Source organism: Rhinoderma darwinii, chromosome 1, assembly GCF_050947455.1.
Source record: "Rhinoderma darwinii isolate aRhiDar2 chromosome 1, aRhiDar2.hap1, whole genome shotgun sequence".
Classification (NCBI taxonomy): domain Eukaryota; kingdom Metazoa; phylum Chordata; class Amphibia; order Anura; family Rhinodermatidae; genus Rhinoderma; species Rhinoderma darwinii.
This window is the reverse complement of record NC_134687.1, coordinates 568,454,846-568,476,571: the sequence shown is the minus strand read 5'-3', so window position 1 is coordinate 568,476,571 and position 21,726 is coordinate 568,454,846. Positions and strand designations below refer to the sequence as shown.

The window sequence follows — 21,726 nt, the reverse complement described above, 5'->3', positions numbered from 1 at the left end:
AATGCGCAAACACCACAAAACATAAAAAAATTATATACATATGGTATCACCGTAATCGTACCGACCTGTGATTACTGTAAAAAAAAAGGACAAAAACATTGTCAAAATGTATTTTTTTTTGTCACTTTGCTTGCCAAAAAATTGAATAAAAAGTGATCAAAAAATCACATGTACCCTAAAATGGTACCAATGAAAACTACAGATTGTAACGTAACAAATAAGCCCTCGCACGGCTCTGATGGAGAAAAAAAATAATTATTCTGCCGCTCAGAATATAGCGACGGAAGTTGTGCAGAGTGTCCAAAAGCGGATAAAATTGGGCACCATTTATCAGTGCGACACCGGCCACACATCTATGAATTATTTATTTACCCCATTATTATACCCTCTTATTATGCCCTGATGTACCCCGCACAGCTTACATATGCCACCACGTTATAAACTGAAATACCAGCAAAACCACAAACTGAACTATTACCAAGCAAAATCTGTGCTCCAAAAGCCAAATGGCGCTTCCTCCTTTCTGAGCTCTGCCGTGGGTCCAAACAGCAGTTTATTACCACATATGGGATATTGCCGTAATCGTGAGAAATAGCTTTACAAGTTTTGGGATGCTTTTTATTCTTTATTCCTTGTAGAAATTACGTTTTTTTTAAATATTTTTTCAGAAAAAAAAGTAGATTTTCATTTTCACAGACCTATTCCAATAAATATGGCAAAAGACCTGTGGGGTCAAGATGCTAACTATACCCCTAGATAAATTCCTTGAGGTGTGTAGTTTCCAAAACCACTTTTGAAGAGATTCCACTGTTTTAGCACCACAAGACCTCTTCAAACCTGACATGGTGCCTAAAATATATTCTAAAAAAAGCAGACCCTAAAATCCTCTAGGTGCTTCTGAGGCCGGTGCTTCAGTCCATTATCACACTAGAGCCACATGTGGGATATTTCTAAAAATTGCAGAATCTGGGCAATAAATATTGAGTTGCATTTATCTGGTAAAAACTTCTGTGTTACAGAAAAAAATGTATTACAAATGAATTTCGGCAAAAAAAATGAAATTTGTAAATTTCACCTCTACTTTGCTTTAATTCCTGTGAAACGCCTAAAGGGTTAATAAACATTCTGAATGCTGTTTTGAATATTTTCAGGGGTGCAGTTTTTAAAATGGGGTGATTTATGGGGTCTATCTAGTACATAAGGCTCTTGACCAAATATAGCCTTTTGAAATTTTCTTGAAAATGTGAGAAATTGCTTCTAAAGTTCTAAGCCTTGTAACTTCCTAGAAAAATAAAATAATTTTAAAAAAAGAATGCAAATATAAAGTAGACATATAGGGGATGTTAATTAGCAACAATTTTGTGTGGTATTACTATCTGTTTTACAAGTAGATTACATTTAAACTTACAAAAATTATAATTTTTGCAAATTTTCTTAAAATTTTGGTGTTTTTCACAAATAAGCTATGAATTTATTTAACAAATTTTTTCACTAACATAAAGTACAATATGTCACGAGAAAACAGTCTCTGAATCGCTTGGACAGGCAAAAGCATTCTAGAGTTATTACCATATAAAATGACACATGTCAGATTTTAAAACATGGGGCTGGTCTTTGAGGCATTGATGACCCTTGGTCCTGAAAGGGTTAAGAAACTTTCTAAATGCTGTTTTGAATACTTTGAGGGGTGCAATTTTTTAAATGGGGTGATTTATGGTGACTTTCTAATTTATAGGCCCCTCAAAGCCACTTCAGAACTGAACTGGTCCATAAAAAAATAGGCTTTTGAAATTTTCTTGAAAATGTGAGAAATTGCTGATAAAGTTCTGAGCCGTGTAACATCCTAGAAAAATAAAAGGACGTTCAAAAAAATAATGGCAACATAAAGTAGACATATGGGAAATGTTAACTAGTAACTATTTTGTGTGGTATTACTATCGGTTTTGCAAGCAGATACGTTTATATTTAGAAAAATGCAAATTTTTGCCAATTTTATCTAAATTTTGGTGTTTTTCACAAATCTTGAGTTTATCGACCAAATTTTTTCACTAACAAAGTACAATATGTCATGAGAAAACAATCTCAGAATCGCTTGGATAGGTAAAAGCATTCAGAAGTTATTACCACATAAAGTAACACATGTCAGATTTGAAAAAATCGGCTGTGTCCTAAAGGCCAAAACAGGCTGTGTCCTTAAAGGCATTGTGTTGCCAGAAAAACAAGTTGTTTTTTTTTAAATTAAACATTTAGTGTGTGGGTGATTAAACATTGTTCAAATTTTTTTTATTTTTTTCACGAGTCAGGAAATATTATAAATTAATTCTAAATTTATAATACTACCCATTTTTGGTCACTAGATGGAGCTATTCCCAAAATTGCAGCATTGCAACATTGGGTTAAAAGCCCTCGCTCTAGTGAGCTCTCAGCATCCCCCCCTCCTTTATCCTGGCTAGTGCCGGGATAAACGAGGGGTTTGAACGGTGTAACCTCCTACACTGTGTGTCGCCATTTTTTGAGCTAACACACAGTGTAGTAGGTTTACATACAGTAGTAAACACACACAAACACGAACATACATTGAAATCTCTTACCTGCTCCTGCCGCCGCGGCTCCCTCCGGCCCGTCCGCTCCGTTTGCTGCCGCTGGTCCAAGTGCACAAATCCGGAAGCCGCGACCGGAAGTAGTAATATTACTGTCCGACCGCGACTTCCGGTCCACAGGAAAATGGCGCCGGACGGCGCCAATTTCGAATTGGACTGTGTGGGAGCGGCGCATGCGCAGTTCCCACACAGACGCCGTACACGGAAGTCAATGGGACGGGAGCCGTTCGCAGTCCCTATGGGACTGTGGCTGCCGTATTCCATGTCTGTATGTGTCGTTAATCGACACAGACAGAAATGGAAAAAAAATGGCAGCCCCATAGGGAAGAAAAAGTGTAAAAATAAGAAAAAGTAAAACACAAACACACAAATGAATATAAACGTTTTTAATAAAGCACTAACATCTTTAACATATAAAAAAATAATTTGTGATGACACTGTTCCTTTAAGGGGTTAAGGTAATTCTCACACCTCAGGCTAGTGCCTGATTTAAAAGGGACCAAGAAGAGAGGGGTTGACAAGTGTGTGTGTGTGTATAATATAAATATATATATATATACATACACACTACCGTTCAAAAGTTTAGGGTCACTTAGAAATTTCCTTATTTTTGAAAGAAAAGCACAGTTTTTTTCAATGAAGATAACATTAAATTAACCCCTTAGAGTCTAAGCCTGTTTTGGCCTTCAGGACCAGCCCCATTTTTGCAAATCTGACGTGTCACTTTATGTGGTAATAACTCCAGAATGCTTTTACCTATCCAAGCGATTCTGGGATTGTTTTCTCGTGACATGTTGTACTTTATGATACTGAAAAAATGTTGTCATTAAATTCAATATTTATTTGTAAGAAACGCCAAGATTTAGAGAAAATTAGCAAAAATTAGCATTTTTCGAAATTTTAATGTATTTACTTGTAAAACAGATAGTAATACCACACAAAATACATACTAGTTTATATTTCCCATATGTCTACTTTATGTTTGCGTCGTTTTTTGAACATTCTTTTATTTTTCTAGGACGTTACAAGGCTTAGAACTTTAGCAGCAATTTCTCATATTTTCAAAAAAATTTCAAAAGGCTATTTTTTCAGGGACCAGTTCAGTTCTGAAATGGCTTTGAGTGCCTTATATATTAGAAAGTCACCATAAATCACCCCATTTTGAAAACTGCACCCATCAAAGTATTCAAAACAGCATTCACAAAGTATTTTAGCCCTTTAGGGGTTTCACAGGAATTAAAGCAAAGTAGAGGTGAAATTTACAAATTTCATTTTTTTTCTTCAAAAATTCATTTGTAATAATTTTTTTCTGTACCACAGAAGGTTTTACCCAAGAAATGCAACTCAATATTTATTGCCCAGATTCTGCAGTTTTTAGAAATACCCCACATGTGGCCCTAGCGCGGTCATGGACTGAAACACAGGCCTCAGAAGCAAAGGAGCACCTAGTGGATTTTGGGCCTCCTTTTTTTAGAATATATTTTAGGTACCATGTCAGGTGTGAGGAGGCCTTGTGCTGCCAAAACAGTGGAAACACCCCAAAAGTGACCCCATTTTGGAAACTATACCCCTCAAGGAATTTATCTATGGGTATAGTTAGCATTTTGAACCCACAGTTTTTTTGCTAAATTTATTTGAATTAGTATGTGAAGGTGAAAATCTACTTTTTTTGTGAAAAAATTAGGAAATTTTAAATTTTTACAAGGAATAAAGTAGAAAAAACACCCCAACATATGTAAAGCAATGTCTTCCGATTATAGCAATACCCCATATGTGGTAATAAATTGCTGTTTGGACCCACAGCAGGCCTCAGAAGAGAAGGAGCACCATTTGGATTTTGGATTTCTGATTTTGCTGGAATAGTTTTCAGTGCCGTGTCGCGTTTGCAATGCACTGGAGGGAAGAAAACCGTGGAAACCCCCCAATAGTGACCCCATTTTGGAAACTATACCCCTCAAGGAATTTATCTATGGGTATAGTTAGCATTTTGAACCCACAGTTTTTTTGCTAAATTTATTTGAATTAGTATGTGAAGATGAAAATCTACTTTTTTTCTGAAAAAAGGTAGCCATTTTTAATTTTTACAAGGAATAAAGGAGAAAAAGCGCCCCAACATTTGTAAAACAATTTCTCCTGATTACGTAAATACCCCATATGTGGTAATAAACTACTGTTTGGACCCACACCGGGGCTTAGAAGGGAAGGAGCGCTATTTGGCTTTTGGAGCTCAAATTTAGCTGGAATGTTTTTGGGTGTCATGTCGAATTTGCAAAGCCCCTGAGAGACCGAAACAGTGGAAGCCCCCCAAAAGTAACCCCATTTGGGAAACTACACCACTTAAGGAATCTATCTAGGGGTATAGTGAGCATTTAGGCTCCACACGTCTTTTGCAGAATTTATTAGAATTAGGCCGTGAAAATTAATACCAACATTATTTCCACTAAAATGTTCAATTTTTTCAATTTCACAAAGGATAAAGGGGAAAATGCCGCCCAACATTTGTGAAGCAATTTCTCCCGAGTACGGCTATACCCCACATGTGGTCATAAATGTTTTTTCATTAGAAAGTAATTAACCCTTTACGAACTGATTCATGTTTTGCTTTTTCGTTTTTCCTCGCCGCTTTCCAAGAGCCACTACTTTTTTATTTTTCTGTCAATAGAGCGGTGTGGGGGCTTATTTTTTGCGGGACGAGCTGTCGTTTTTATTGGTACCATTTTTTGGTACGATGCCATATCGGTGGACATAAACGGCTGTTTGGGCACGCTGTAGGGCTCAGAAGGGAGGGACGCCATTTGGCTTTTGGAGCGCATATTTTGCTTGGTAGTAGCTCTGGCGTTTTGCTGGTATTTCAGTTTATAATGTTGGGGCACATGTAGGCTGGGCAGAGTACATCAGGGCATAATAAGAGGGTATAATAATGGGGTAAATAAATAATAATCCGCAGATGTGTGGCCGGTGTCGCACTGATAAATGGTGCCCGATCTTAACCACTTTTGGAACACTCTGCACATTTTGCATCGCCATAATCTGGGAGCCGGAACTTTTTTTATTTTTTCACCACCGCAGCCGTGTGAGGGCTTATTTGTTGCGGGACAATCTGTAATTTTCATTGGTACCATTTTGGGGTACATGCGATTTTGTTGATCACTTTTTATTCAATTTTTCAGCAAGCCAGGTGACCAAAAACCATCAATTCTGACAATGATTTTTATTTATTTTTGACGGCGTTTACACTGGGCTATAAATGACTATTATACTTTATTCTGCGGGTCGGTACGATTACGGCGATACCATTTGTATATACGTTTTTTTATGTTTTGCAGCGTTTGAGCAATAAAATAACTTATTTAGAAAATAATGTATTTTTTGTGTCACCATATTCTGAGAGCCATAACTTTTTTATTTTTCAGTCAAAAAAGTTGTGTAAGGGCTTGTTTTTTGCGGGATGGGTTGTAGTTTGTATCGGTACTATTTTGGCGTACATGCGACTTTTTGATCACTTTTTATTCTCCATTTTGGGAGGGGTGGTGACCAAAAAATGGTGATTCTGGCATTGTTTTTCGTTTATTTTTTTTGCGGCGTTCACTGTGCGGGAAAAATAATATTATAGTTTTATAGTTGGGGTCGTTACGAACGCGGTGATACCAAATATGTGTACTTTTTTTTTACGTGTTCATTTTTTTTCCTATAATGAAAGACTTATTATAGGAAAAAAAGCAGTTCTTGTTTATATCACTTATAACTTTTATTTTTACACTTTTTTTAAAACATTTTTATCCTTTTTTTTACTTTTTTCACTTGTCCTACTAGGGGACACTTAGACTTGCAGCTCTGATCGCTGCTGGAATACATTACACTACACACGTAGTGTAATGCATTTCAACTGTCATTGTGACCTCGGGGTGGTCCTCATAGGCTTCTGTACATGGCAACCCGGAAGCCATTGTCTGGCGTCCGGTTGCCATGGGTACCATCGCCAGCCCCCGTGATTTCACATGGGGGCTGCCGATCGGCGCTAAAGACCTTAATTGTGGCGTTCAAAATCGAGCGCCGCAATTAAGGGGTTAACTGCCGATATCAGCGGCGACAGGCCGCTGATCGGCAACGGGGAGAGCAGGGCTGACACCCTGCACAGTTAACCGTCGCTGCGGTGTAGCGCCGCGCGGCGGTTAACTGTCAAAGCACTGACGTAACTGTACGTCACGGTGCGCGAACTTACTGCTCACCATGACGTACAGTTACGTCATGGTGCGTTAAGGGGTTAATCAGAAATACACACTATACATTAATGTGCTAAATGACTATTCTAGCTGCAAACGTCTGGTTTTTAATGCAATATCTACATAGGTGTATAGAGGCCCATTTCCAGCAACCATCACTCCAGTGTTCTAATGGTGCATTGTGTTTGCTAACTGTGTTAGAAGGCTAATGGATGATTAGAAAACACTTGAAAACCCTTGTGCAATTATGTTAGCACTGCTGTAAACAGTTTTGCTGTTTAGAGGAGCTATAAAACTGACCTTCCTTTGAGCTAGTTGAGAATCTGGAGCATTACATTTGTGGGTTCGATTAAACTCTCAAAATGGCTAGAAAAAGGGAGCTTTTATGTGAAACTCGACAGTCTATTCTTGTTCTTAGAAATGAAGGCTATTCCATGAGAGAAATTGCCAAGAAATGGAAGATTTCCTACAACGGTGTGTACTACTCCCTTCAGAGGACAGCGCACACAGGCTCTAAACAGAGTAGAAAGAGAAGTGGGAGGCCCCACTGCACAACTGAGCAACAAGACAAGTACATTAGTCTCTAGTTTGAGAAATAGACGCCTCACAGGTCCTTAACTGGCAGCTTCATTAAATAGTACACGCAAAACGCCAGTGTGGACAGCGCTTGATTGGAGCCAATTTCATCCTACAACAGGACAATGACCCAAAGCACACCTCCAAATTATGCAAGAACTATTTAGGGAAGAAGCAGGCAGCTGGTATTCTATCTGTAATGGAGTGGCCAGCGCAGTCACCAGATCTCAACCCCATAGAGCTGTTGTGGGAGCAGCTTGACTGTATGGTACTCAAGTGCCCATAAAGCCAATCCAACTTGTGGGAGGGCCTTCTGGAAGCATGGGATGAAATTTCTCCCGATTACCTGAGCAAATTAACAGCTAGAATGCCAAAGGTCTGCAATGCTGTAATTGCTGCAAATGGAGCATTCTTTGACGAAAGCAAAGTTTGAAGGAGAAAATTATTATTTCAAATAAAAATCATTATTTCTAACCTTGTTAATGTCTTGACTATATTTTCTAGTCATTTTGCAAATCATTTGATAAATAGAAGTGTGAGTTTTCATGGAAAACACAATTGTCTGGCTGACCCCAAACTTTTGAACGGTAGTGTGTGCGTGTGTGTGTGTGTGTGTGTGTGTGTGTGTGTATGTGTATGTATATATATATATATATATATATATATATATATATATATATATATATATATATATATACACAGTGAAGGAAATAAGTATTTGATCCCTTGCTGATTTTGTAAGTTTGCCCACTGTCGAAGACATTAACAGTCTAGAATTTTTAGGCTAGGTTAATTTTACCAGTGAGAGATAGATTATATTAAAAAAAAAAAACAGAAAATCACATTGTCAAAATTATATATATTTATTTGCATTGTGCACAGAGAAATAAGTATTTGATCCCTTTGGCAAACAAGACTTAATACTTGGCGGCAAAACCCTTGTTGGCAAGCACAGCAGTCAGACGTTTTTTGTAGTTGATGATGATGTTTGCACACATGCTAGATGGAATTTGGGCCCACTTCTCTTTGCAGATCATCTGTAAATCATTAAGATTTCGAGGTTGTCGCTTGGCAACTCTGATCTTCAGCTCCCTCCATAAGTTTTCGATGGGATTAAGGTCTGGAGACTGGCTAGGCCACTCCATGACCTTAATGTGCTTCTTTTTGAGCCACTCCTTTGTTGCCTTGGCTGTATGTTTCTGGTCATTGTCGTGCTGGAAGACCCAGCCACGAGCCATTTTTAATGTCCTGGTGGAGGGAAGGAGGTTGTCACTCAGGCTTTGACGGTACATGGCTCCATCCATTCTCCCATTGATGCGGTGAAGTAGTCCTGTGCCCTTAGCAGAGAAACACCCCCAAAACATAATGTTTCCACCTCCATGCTTGACAGTGGGGATGGTGTTCTTTGGGTCATAGGCAGCATTTCTCTTCCTCCAAACACGGCGAGTTGAGTTAATGCCAAAGAGCTCAATTTTAGTCTCATCTGACCACAGCACCTTCTCCCAATCACTCTCAGAATCATCCAGATGTTCATTTGCAAACTTCAGATGGGCCTTTACATGTGCCTTCTTGAGCAGGGGGACCTTGCGGGCACTGCAGGATTTTAATCCATTACGGCGTAATGTGTTACCAATGGTTTTCTTGGTGACACTGGTCCCAGCTGCCTTGAGATCATTAACAAGTTCCCCCCGTGTAGTTTTCGGCTGAGCTCTCACCTTCCTCAGGATCAAGGATACCCCACGAGGTGAGATTTTGCATGGAGCCCCAGATCGATGTCGATTGACAGTCATTTTGCATGTCTTCCATTTTCTTACTATTGCACCAACAGTTGTCTCCTTCTCACCCAGCGTCTTACTTATGGTTTTGTAGCCCATTCCAGCCTTGTGCAGGTCTATGATCTTGTCCCTGACATCCTTACAAAGCTCTTTGGTCTTGCCCATGTTGTAGAGGTTAGAGTCAGACTGATTCATTGAGTCTGTGGACAGGAGTCTTTTATACAGGTGACCATGTAAGAGCTGTCTATAATGCAGGCACCAAGTTGATTTGGAGCATGTAACTGGTCTGGAGGAGGCTGAACTCTTAATGGTTGGTAGGGGATCAAATACTTATTGCCCTGTGCACAATGCAAATAAATATATATAATTTTGACTATGTGATTTTCTGTTTTTTTTTAAATATAATCTATCTCTCACTGGTAAAATTAACCTAGCCTAAAAATTCTAGACTGTTCATGTCTTTGACAGTGGGCAAACTTACAAAATCAGCAAGGGATCAAATACTTATTTCCTTCACTGTGTATGTATGTATATATATATATATATATATATATGTGTGTGTGTGTATATGTATATATATCTATCTATCTCAATAGTTTGAGCTGCACATTCCAGCAAAATGAAACAAAACGTGTATACAGATGCAAGAATGCCTGTGACCTGCAAATTTATACTGCACACAAGAAAATGGAGACCGCACACTGTGAACAATAATGCCACCTAAGCCACGAAATATAAATAAATATGCATTACCAGCATTAAACTAATTAAAATCACCGAGGGCAAAATGGGAGGAGTGCAAGACCAAAAATGGAGGCAGTCCCTACATATATGCAATACGTAAGAAACACAAAAGTTTGAACAGCACATTCCAGCAAAACGAAACAAAATCTTCCTGCTGGTTCCTACCATCCCCAGATATATGTAGGTTTACACCCAGAACTGGAACTATGTGCAGCGTAGGGACCCACCTTTATAGAGGGTGCCTTGTCGTGGCAGGTGGGCTCACGCAATTTGATCAAAATGTGCGCTAAGAACCTCCCTATTGTAAGTAGATTCAGCAGTAATGCATATTTATTTATTTTCTTAGGTGGCATTAGTGTTCACAGTGTGCTGTCGCCATTTTCTTGATGTGATAAATAGAGATATATCACACAAGAAATATATATATAATTTTCCAGGTATAATATCTCAGATATTAAGATACATTTTGTCATACACAGATGCATGTCAGATGCCAAAAAATATCTGAAATACTAGTAGCCACTGGATAAACTGATTTTCTAGTCATGACCGGTTGCGTTTTGGCATCGTGAGCTGGACTTGTGTTGATGTCCTTATTTGGATGCCTGGAACCTTGCATTTACAGGACAGAATGATTAACTTAAACTACGAGCAACACATAATAGAGATCTGCACAAGTTTAGATCTGTTATGGATCCTTAAAAGTGTTTCCACTCTGCTACTTTTCAAAATAAGCACAAATGTTATGTATAAGATGTCAAACGTGATGCTAGCCATAGACCTGATCAGTGTCCTTGCTATGGATCTATAATACAGAAGTTTTATTTTCCAGTTGGTCAGTGTTTTTACTGCAGAAATTCCATGATGGAAGAAATTATTACAAACAGGACAGACAGAATGATCTATGCCCCTGAGCTTTAACCCCTTAATGACCAGCCGATTTTAACCCCTTAATGACCAGCCTATTTTGGACCTTAATGACCAAGCTATTTTTTACGTTTTTCAATCGTCGCATTCCAAGAGCTATAACCTTTTTATTTTTGCGTCGACATAGCTGTATAAGGTCTTGTTTTTTGCGGGACAAGTTGTATTTTTTAATAGCACCATTTTGAGGTACATATTATTTATTGATTAACTTTTCTTAACTTTTTTTGGGGGGGAATAGAAAAAAATCTGAAATTTTGCCACTCTTTTTTGCGTCCTAAATCTATGCCGTTTACCGTGTGGTATAAATAACACAATAACTTTATTCAGCGGGTTGTTACGATTGCAACGATACCAAATTTGTATAGTTTTTGTATGTTTTACTACTTTTACACAGTAAAAATGCTTTTTTTTCTAAATTATTTGTTTTTGTGTCTCCATATTTGAAGAGCCGTAACGTTTTTATTTTTTCGCCGATGCGGTTGTATGAGGGCTTTTTTTTTTTTGCGGGACGACTTGTAGTTTTTATTGGTACCATTTTGGAGTAGATGCGACTTTTTGATCACTTTTTAATCACATTTTTTTAAAGTCAGGATTCACAGAAAACAGCAACTTTTCTGTCGTTTTTTATTTAATTTTTTGCAGCGTTCACCGTGCAGGTTAAGTAATGTAATAGCTTTATAGTCTGGGTTGTTACGGACGGGGCGATACCAAATATGCGTAACTTTTTTACTTTATTTTGGTTTTTTAATAGTAAAGCAGTTTGTAAGGGGAAAAAGTGGGTTTTTCATTTTTTTTTCATACTTTTTTTTTTATTAACTTTATTAAACTTTTTTTTTTACTTTTTTACTAGTCCCACTAGGGGACTTTAATATGCGATTCTGCGATCGCTATTATAATACACTGCAATACTTCTGTATTGCAGTGTATTATGCCTGTCCGTTTAAAACGGACAGGCATCTGCTAGGTCATGCCTCCGGCATGATCTAGCAGGCATTCGCTCCAGGCAGACCTGGGGGCCTTTATTAGGCCCCCGGCTGCCATTGGAGACACAGACACTCGGCGATCGTATCGCCGGGTGTCGGTGGGATGAGAGGGAGCTCCAAAACCACTCCGATGCGGTGCTCGCTATTGAGCACCGCATCTGAGGGGTTAAATGGGTGAGATCGATACTAATATCGATCTCACCCGGCAGAGCAGGGACGCTCCTAGCCCTCAGCTGCCTCTGGCAGCTGAGAGCAGGGAGATTTGACAGCTCCCTGCTCTGTTTACTTATTCCGATGCCGCAACGTAAAAAGTCTATGGCATCGGAATAAGGCCGGATTCACACGAGCGTTGCGTTTTTGCGCGCGCAAACAACGCTGCGTTTTGCGCGCGCAAACACCATTTGACAGCTGCGTGTGTCATCCGTGTCTGATGCGCGGCTGCGTGATTTTCGCGCAGCCGCCATCATAGAGATGAGTCTAGTCGACGCCCGTCACTGTCCTAGGTGCTGAAAGAGCTAACTCTTTCAGCACCCTCGACAGTGAATGCCGTGAAAAAAAGAAAAAGTTCGTACTTACCGAGAACTTCCCGGCCGTTGCCTTGGTGACGCGTCCTTGGTGACGCGCCTCTCGACATCGGGCCCCACCTCCCTGGATGACGCGACAGTCCAAGTGACCGCTGCAGCCTGTGATTGGCTGCAGCCTGTGCTTGGCCTGTGATTGGCTGGAGCTGTCACTTGAACTGAAGTGTCATCCCGGGTGGTCGGACTGCAGGAAGGAGACAGGAGTAATCGGTAAGTTAGAACTTCGGTTTTTTTTACAGGTTCATGTATTTTGGGATCGCAAGTCACTGTCCATGGTGCTGAAACAGTTTAACTCTTTCAGCACCATGCACAGTGAATGTCTCCCGGCGTCGCGGACCGGAATTTTTTTTGCCGGGTTCGGCCAAAACGAGTTTGGCCGAACTCGGTGAATTTAGCTTCGGTTGTCGGGGTTCGCTAATCGCAAAGACACTCCGTTTGGATGTTCGGCAACAGAAAAGAACGTGGTGCTTTTCTGTTTCCATTCATCCTTCTGACAGCTGTTGCGCAAACACGCAGTTCGCACGGAAGTGCTTCCGTGCGACATGCGTGGTTTTCACGCACCCATTGACTTCAATGGGTGTGTGATGCGTTGAAAACGCTGAATCAACGGACATGTCGTGAGTTTTTTGCAACGGAGCAACGCTGCGCAAAAAACGCTGCCATGTCTGCACGGCCCCATTGACAAATATAGCTACGGCCAACGCACGTGAAAATCACGCGCGTGGCACGCGCGTAGTTTACGTTCGTCTGAATAAGCCCTAAGGCCCGTTAGTGACCGACGTAGAAACACGATGGGCCGGTCACTAAGGGGTTAAGCCTTAATGGCCAAGGTATTTTTTACGTTTTTCCATCGTCGCATTCCAAGAGCTATAACTTCTTGATTTTTGCGTCGACATAGCTGTATAAGGTCTTGTTTTTTGCGGGACAAGTTGTATTTTTTAATAGCACCATTTTGAGGTACATATAATTTATTGATTTAACTTTTATTAACTTTTTTATTGGGGCCGGGGGGGACAGAAAAAACCCAGAAATTTTGCCACACTTTTTTGCGTCCTAAATCTACGCCGTTTACCGTCTGGTATAAATAACACAATAACTTTATTCAGCGGGTCATTACGATTGCAACGATACCAAATTTGTGTAGCTTTTGTATGTTTTACTACTTTTACACAGTAAAAACGCTTTTTTTTCAAAATTATTTGTTTTTGTGTCTTTATATTTGAAGAGCCATAACTTTTTTTTATTGTTCCGCCGATGCAGTTGTAGGAGGGCTATTGTTTTGCGGGAAGACTTGTAGTTCTTATTGGTACCATTTTGGAGTAGATGCGACTTTTTGATTCACAGAAAACAGCAATTCTTCCATAGTTTTTTAATACATTTTTTACATTGTTCACCGTGCGGGTTAAATAATGTAATAGCTTTATAGTCCAGGTCGTTACAGCTGCGGCGATACCAAATATGTGTAACTGTTTTACTTTTATAGTTTTTTTTCACATTTTTGTTTAATTAACTTTATGAATCTCCTTTTTTTTTTTACTAGTTCCACTAGGGGATTTTAATATGCGATCCTCCGATCTTTATTATAATACACTTTTGTATTGCAGTGTATTACTGCCTGTCCGTTTAAAACAGACAGGCATCTGCTAGGTCATGCCCCCTGCCCTCCGCTACATCTGGTAGCTGAGAGCAGGGAGATGTATTTATTCTGATGCAGCGCCGTAAAAAGGCGTATGCATCAGAATAAAGCCCATTAGTGGCCGCCGTGAAAAGGCGTATTGGCGGTCACTAACAGGTTAAAGCTCATAAGCCCCCGACCAATTATATATTATGACAACCACTGCCTGTACCTAAGTGTACAGGCAGACTGCAGGAGAGCCCTGCCAAAAGACACCTGACTAGCAGGAATCATGTAGGTGTGGATGGGCGTCTATACTCTTGGAAATTAGCTTTATTTACAGTTAAATTTTGTCCGGAAGCCACAGCACAGATTGTTATTAAAGAATAACACAAAATATTTTTGTATGTTTATACAGTTCTGTGAACAAGATACAAATCCTAACTATAAGGGTATGTGCACACGACAGCGTCCGATACGGCTGAAATTACGGAGCTGTTTTCAGGAGAAAACAGCTCCATAATTTCAGACGTAATTGCTCGTCCTCGCATTTTGCGTGGCGTCATTGACGCCCGTAATTTAGAGCTGTTCTTCATTGAATTCAATGAAAAACGGCTCAAATTACGTCCAAAGAAGTGTCCTGCACTTCTTTGACGAGGCAGTCATTTTACTCGTCGTCGTTTGACAGCTGTCAAACGACAACGCGTAAATTACAGGACGTCGGCAAACCCATTCAAATGAATGGGCAGATGTTTGCCGACGTATTGGAGCCGTATTTTCAGGCGTAAATCGAGGCATAATACGCCTCGTTTATGCCTGAAAATAGGTCGTGTGAACCCAGCCTAATAGTGTTCACACAATTTAACCTAAGTTAGTATCGGGGTGACATTTAGATAACCCATTGTGATATGATAATGGGAGAGGAAATCCTCCTTTCCTTTGGTGACTTTCTAGGGTCTCCTGCATCCTGTCTATAGACCGAGGGATTTGCTGCTAAGTCACACTCCGTTTTCTTGTGAGTTTTCATAAGGAGTGAATTTACACACATATGGCTTTCATATTCCTGACCGCAGTATTTTGCCCAGTACTAATGAGGCCCCAAGGGCCAAAACAAATATCTTGAAAATACCTGAGCAATACAAAGTGACCCAGTCCTGGATGGTCCTATTCCCTTCCCTATTTGGTATTGAGAACCTCTCTTTTGAAAAACGGCATTGTTGGCAAACAAGTGCTGGGGAATTGGCCCAAAGGTGATGTAAAATGTCTAAAGGGGGAAGCAAACATTAGGCCCATCTGTACTTGTTAAAAAAGAAACATCGCTCCATCAACCCATTTAGATCTTTGCTATGGGTCCTCCTCCTCTCTTCTAAATAATCCATCAGGGGTGCAGTATTGAGTAAGGCTAGGTGTCTATGGCATCTGCAAGTTTTATGATTACCTCAAAATGCCTCTGGTGTTCCCTGAAGTAAAGTAAGCAACACAGAAAGAGCTTCATAGCGTAATATATCGATAAAATAATTCTCTGGCCAGAAGGGTTAAGAACCGTGCTCACCAGATCGAGTAGTGCAACGGTAGACACAACTCTGGGATTCACGGGGGGAACCAAACTTTTCCTCTCGTTAGCATGGCTTCTGCCCCGTCTGCAGACGTCATGCAGGAGACCTTCAAGAACCAATCCACAATATCCATAAAACGTACAATGCGTTTCGAACCCGGTCTGACTTCTTCCTCAGTCACAAGCAACCTTAAAGGGAACCTGTCACCAGCATTTCACCTATTGAACTTATCCCTCACTGGCCACTGCTATCAAAAGTTCATTGCCGTTATCCCCTCTCCTAAACTTTTCCTCCGACTGTAAATAACGGTCTGCAAACTTTGTGCTTTTTATCTTAATAATCCGGTGTCCCTTTGTGCGCACACACCAGAAGAGGACATCAATGCACAAGGGTGGGATTTTGTGTACTGGGGGGAGGCGAGGAGCTGTCAATCAAAAGTAAGGAGGCAGGGTAAACTCGGAAAGACTTGAGGAATGAAGATATGACTCTTTTCAAACGAAGATATGACTCTTTTATGCTCATTAGTATATGGTGTGGGAACACAAAAAAACTGAATACTAAAGCTACAGAGCCGACTAAGAAGACAATTATAGGTTATATAGAAATGATTTTTCACCCTCTACCACCAGGTATTGCTGGCTTAATAGGTGAAATGCTGGTGACCGGTTCCCTTTAAGACCATCACATAAAAATCTGGCTATATTAGACTTTTTTTGACAATAGTTACAAGGCTACTTGTAACTTTTTACCCATTTTGATAATGTAGAAGTGGCATCGTGGTTATTGTAATCCCACGATTTTGCTGCTATGCCATGTTGACGTGGAGCTGTAGCTGAACTGTATAGTCTTTAGCACCTTCTACACAGGCCGATGATTGGTGAAACGGAATGCTCGTTTGCCGGCTGAAAACCTCTTTTATGCCACAGTAGAAATCAGCGTTGTCGGCAGCACATCTCCATATGTAAACAGGACATGTATGGGTATGAACGATCTCGTCCGTCCCCATACAGTAAAATGATTTTTCCATGTAAATGGATCTAAAGGAGCGGTGATCGACTTTCAGTATCGGCAGAAAGAAGAACCTTATGGCATGTGAATAACTCCAGCAATTTCTCTTACACAATTATACGTGTTTTTTGTCCTTTTATAGATATTTTAATCATATACAGTGTGGGCAAACAATGAATAATTGTCATATCAGACAGTTCTTTACAGACGTGGTTTGACGCATCCAAATCTATACCGAAACTTTATCAGCAACAACACCAGTTAGGGTAAAATGTAATTGGTCAGTTAGGGTTTTAGGGGAAATCCCCTTTCTAGCTTTTAATATTTTAAAGGAGTTTTCCCATTAGAGACATTTTGACATATCCACAGGATGTCAGATAGATGCGGGTCCCACCTCTGAGACTTGCACCGATCTCTAGAACGGGGCCCCCTAAACCCCGTTCTACTGCTATGTGTTGTAGCTGAAAAGTGTGATTTCCGACCATGAATTACGGGAACCACATAGCTCGCTAAGCTATGCTGTTACCGTAACTGCCATAGAAGTGAATGGCAGTTTACGGAAGCAGCGTAGCATGCGAGCTACGCTGTTTACGTTCCTACCATTCAACTATATGGGACTTACGGAAACAGCGTAAGTCAGCGAGTTATGCTGTTTCTATAATTCGTAGTCGGAAATCACACTTTTTAGCTACAACACATAGCAGTAGAACGGGGTTTAGGGGGCCTCGTTCTAGAGATAGGTGCGGGTCCCAGAGGTGGGACCCGCATCTATCTGACATTTCTGACATATCCTCTCGATATTATGTTTTTCAATTGGTCATATATGATCCGTTCTTACTGATTATTCCTTTGACGTTCTGAATTAACTTGAATGTTTATGTAAGTGCTTAAAGAACCCTTTTGTTATTCATAGGTATACAGGAGTTTCCAGAAAATATTAAGAATTGTAAAGTTTTGACAATCGTCGAAGCAAGTGTCAATCCAATTTCCAAGTAGGTATCCTGAAGTTCTTAATTGTTCACCTAAATTTCTTTGAGAATTAGATCTAGTTGCCTTTATTGCTATTTTCTTCGGCTGGAAAAATATTAATAATTGGTTAAACTAGTACGTAATAATTAGTTGTGGTATTAATCCAGTTGTATATACATTTTGCAAATGCTTCTGGCTGATTCCTTCATCCATGAAGATGATGGCAGAAAATGTATTATTTGCTGAGACTGTGAAGGTTTCAAATTGGTAAATGTAGGAGGAGATAATTAAGAGGTTTGTGACATGTTACATGCAACCCAGGGGAATAAATGATTATTTTTACTAAAAACTGCTTAGCGACGAGAGCTCGGAAATCAAGACTCAAACCCCTTGTGCCCTTTTCTCAGTCTCCGCTTCTCTGCATTCTTCAAGGGCTTTCTTTCTTTAATGGCAAATGGATTATTGAACAGTTTGCAGTTGTGCGTTTTTTGCCATCCAATCAAGAACTCGAAGCAGAATGCGTGACCTCATTGACTCGTTCTTGAGAAACGGCAGGAATTCAACAGTATATCAAACCTCTCTATTATACAAATAGGCCGTGCTAATTGTCTTTAGTTTGTAATGTGCCCTAAATCACTATTCGTGTCACATTAGCAAATATACACTAGTATAGTCTACAGTCTAGAAGAGGATTATAGTGAAAGGCTGGGTATGATCCTGGTATATAAACCGTTAAAGCGGATCTATCAGCTGAATGTGCTTCACTATGTAAGGGCAGCATATTAGAGCAAGTCCGTACTCCTAATTGCCAAAACGGCACAATTTATTATTATTTTTTGGCTATTAGAAGAGCTGATAGAATACACCGGACCAAAATTTGTTGCGCCGTTTTGGCTACTAGGAGTTACGGACCTGAAGCTGTAATATGCTGCCCTCACTGCATATTAAGCTGACAGATAAAAAAAAATTTCTCTTATTTGAAAGTTAGGCTCAGTTTTGCTTTTCAATTAATTGTCTGCAAATAGGAGAAGGAAAAAAAACTGTGCCTGGTCAGTGTCTGACCCTTTAAAGGGCTTCAAAACATGACTCCAGAGACACCCATCTTTGAGTCATGTTTCTGGGCTCTTTTTAAAGGGTTGGACATTAAAGGGGTTGTCCACTTTTTATTTTTTATATTCATTTATTTATAGAATGGGAAATCATACAGAATTCTAATATACATGTATGTAAAATTTCTGCTCACATACCTTTCTTATACCAGTGCAGTTCTCTCTCTGTCTAAAAATAAAATAAAACTATATAGCGCGCAGATTTGTCCATAAAAAAGCACCCATAGGATAACTGAATGGACAGTCATGTGACCCACATCATGTGACCACTGGCATTCAGGTAATACTGTCCAGGTATCTAACAGGTGAAAAATAGATTATTGAGGAGCAGAATTTATTAACCACTTCCCGCTCCTGGAGATACTATTATGTCATAAGTTCATCGTTCGCACTCCATGACATAATAGTATGTCCTGCGTTCATGAGCTGTGATAGCTGCTGTTTCCGACAGCAGGCTATCACAGCTCAGTGTGCAGGGACCGATCGTGGTGGTCCCCGCCAATTAACCCCTTAGAAGCCACGTTCAATAGCGATTGCGGCTTCTTAGGGGTTAAACCACCATCGACGGCCTGCTACATGATAGCGGTCGGCGATGGCTGCTATGGAAACCAGAGGCCTAACAATGGCCCTCGGCTATGCCATCGACGAAAGCCTAGTGAGTCAGGACCCACTATGCTTGCTGTTAGCGAGTAGCTGACAGCTCTAATACACTCCACTATGCAATTCTAATACACTGCACTACATGCGATCAGGGCCTCCTGCCTTCAAGTCCCCTAGTGGGACAAAATAAAAATAAAAGTTTAAAAGTAAAAATCCCCCCTTTTCCCTTATCAGTCCTTTATTATTAAAAAAAAATAAACAAACTATACATAATTGGTATCGCCGAACGGTCTGAACGACAAAAGTATTTAATTTATCCCGCGCGGTGAATGCCTTAAAAGAAAATAATAATAAACCGTACCAGAATCATAATTTTTTTGGTCATTTCATCTCCCAAAAAATGGAATAAAAAAAGATCAAAAAGTCGCGTGTACTAATGGTACTGATCGAAACTACAGTTCGTTACGCAAAAAACAAGCAAAAAATTCTGGCTCTTAGAATATGGCAACACAATAAGTAAATGATTTGTTATAAAAAATAGTTTATTGTGCAAACGCCATAAGACATATAAAAAAAACTATAAACATATGGTATCACCGTAATCGTATCGCCCCGCAGAATAAAGTGAATGTCATTTATAGCGCACGGTGAACACAGTAAAAAAAAATTCATATAAAACAATAGTAGAATTCCTGCTTTTTAGTTACCACGCCTCTTAAAATATAGAATAAAAACTGATCAAAAAGTCGCATTCACCCCATGAAAATTACAATGAATTCTTGAAGGGATGTAGTTTCCAAAATGGGGTCACTTTTAAGGGGTTTTCCCTGTACTGGTACCTCAGAAGCTCTGCAAATGCGATATGGCGCCCAGAAACCAATCCAGCAAAATCTACATGCCAAATAGCACTCCTGGCTTTCTAAACCCTGCCGTGTGTCCAACCAGCAGTTTATGAGCACATATGGGATATTGCTGTATTCGGGAGAAACAGCTTTACTAATTTTGGGGTGCTTTTTCTCCTTTATTCCTTGTCAAAATTAAAAATTTGTACCCTTTATCGGAAAAATTTGGTTTTAAATTGCACAGCCTAATTCCACAAAAAGCAGCAAAAAATCTGTGGGGTCTAAATGTCCATTATAGAAGTTCCTTGAGGGGTGTAATTTGCAAAATAGGGTCTCTTTTGGGGGGTTTCCACTGTTTTGGCACCAAAAGACGTATTAAAACCGGACATGGTTCCTAATAAAAAGGAGATAATATCGCCCGGACAAGAACGCTTAAAAAATATTTTATTTTTATTATATCTTTAAAATGGGCTAATCAAGCCAATATTTCCTATAGGTACCAGGCTAACCAGGTAGGTAAGACTAGATAGGGATGCCAATACACTTAGGTTAAATTGTTATGGAACTACTCCAGATATCTAGTTGAAACCTATAACATCTGTCCCTACCTGGACTAAATAGCAAAGTGTGCGTTCACACTGAGTAAAGATCTGATACCTAACACAGTGTGCATTCACACTGAAATGAGACACCGCACACAAATTTCTTATGCATTAGCATCCATAGATAGCAGCGCGGCACCTAGAGCAGTAGTGTGCATTCACACTTACAAAGGACTGTACATTTAGACAAAAGTGTGCATTCACACTAGATTGATATGGTATACAAAGTGTGCATTCACACTAATTAGCAAGACCTACGACTCAGTGTGCATTATCGCTGAAATGAGCACCACTACATACAGGTAGTGTGCATTCACACTCCTCGATAGCAGCGTAACACCTATAGTAGTATTGTGCATTCACACCTGATGAATATTGTACACCCGAAAATAAGAGTATGCACTCACACTAAACAAAATTGAACGCCTAACGCGTTTCCACGTCCTTAGGCCTCATTTACACGAACGTGATATACGTCCGTGAGACTCGCGTGCTTTTCACGCGGGTCGCACGGACCTATACAAGTCTATGGGGGCATGCAGACGGTCCGTGAGTTTTGCTCAGCGTGAGTGCGCTGAAAAAAACTCACGACATGTTCTATAATTCTGCGTTTTTTGCGCATCACGCACCCATTGAAGTCAATGGGTGCGTGAAAACCACAAAGGTCGCACGGAAGCACTTCCGTGCGAACTGCGTGATTCGCGCAAGAGCTGTCAAACTGAATGTAAACAGAAAAGCACCGCGTGCTTTTCTGTTTACAAACATCCGAACGGAGTGTCTTAGACATGAGCGAACCGAACTTTACCGGGTTCGGCCGAACTCGTTTTGAACGAACCCGGCAGGAGACAGTCACTGTGCAGGGTGCTGAAAGAGTTAAACTGGTTCAGCACCCTGGACAGTGACTTTCCGATTCCAATATACGTGAACGTGTAAAAAAAAAAAAAAGTTCTGACTTACCGATAACTCCCGGCTTCTTCCTCCAGTCTGACCTCCCGGGATGACAATTCAGTCCAAGT

At 40.1% G+C, this 21,726-nt stretch overlaps 1 protein-coding gene across 3 annotated transcripts in view; it reads left to right on the top strand.

The window, feature by feature from the left end:
• ERBIN (erbb2 interacting protein) overlaps window positions 1-21,726 on the top strand; it is a 218,832-nt gene that overhangs the window by 133,259 nt on the left and 63,847 nt on the right. For all 3 annotated transcript variants that reach the window (XM_075839003.1, XM_075838990.1, XM_075838997.1), the window contains one exon: window positions 17,502-17,580. In XM_075839003.1, coding sequence (XP_075695118.1) covers window positions 17,502-17,580 — 79 coding nt within the window. The remainder of the gene's footprint in view (window positions 1-17,501; window positions 17,581-21,726) is intronic.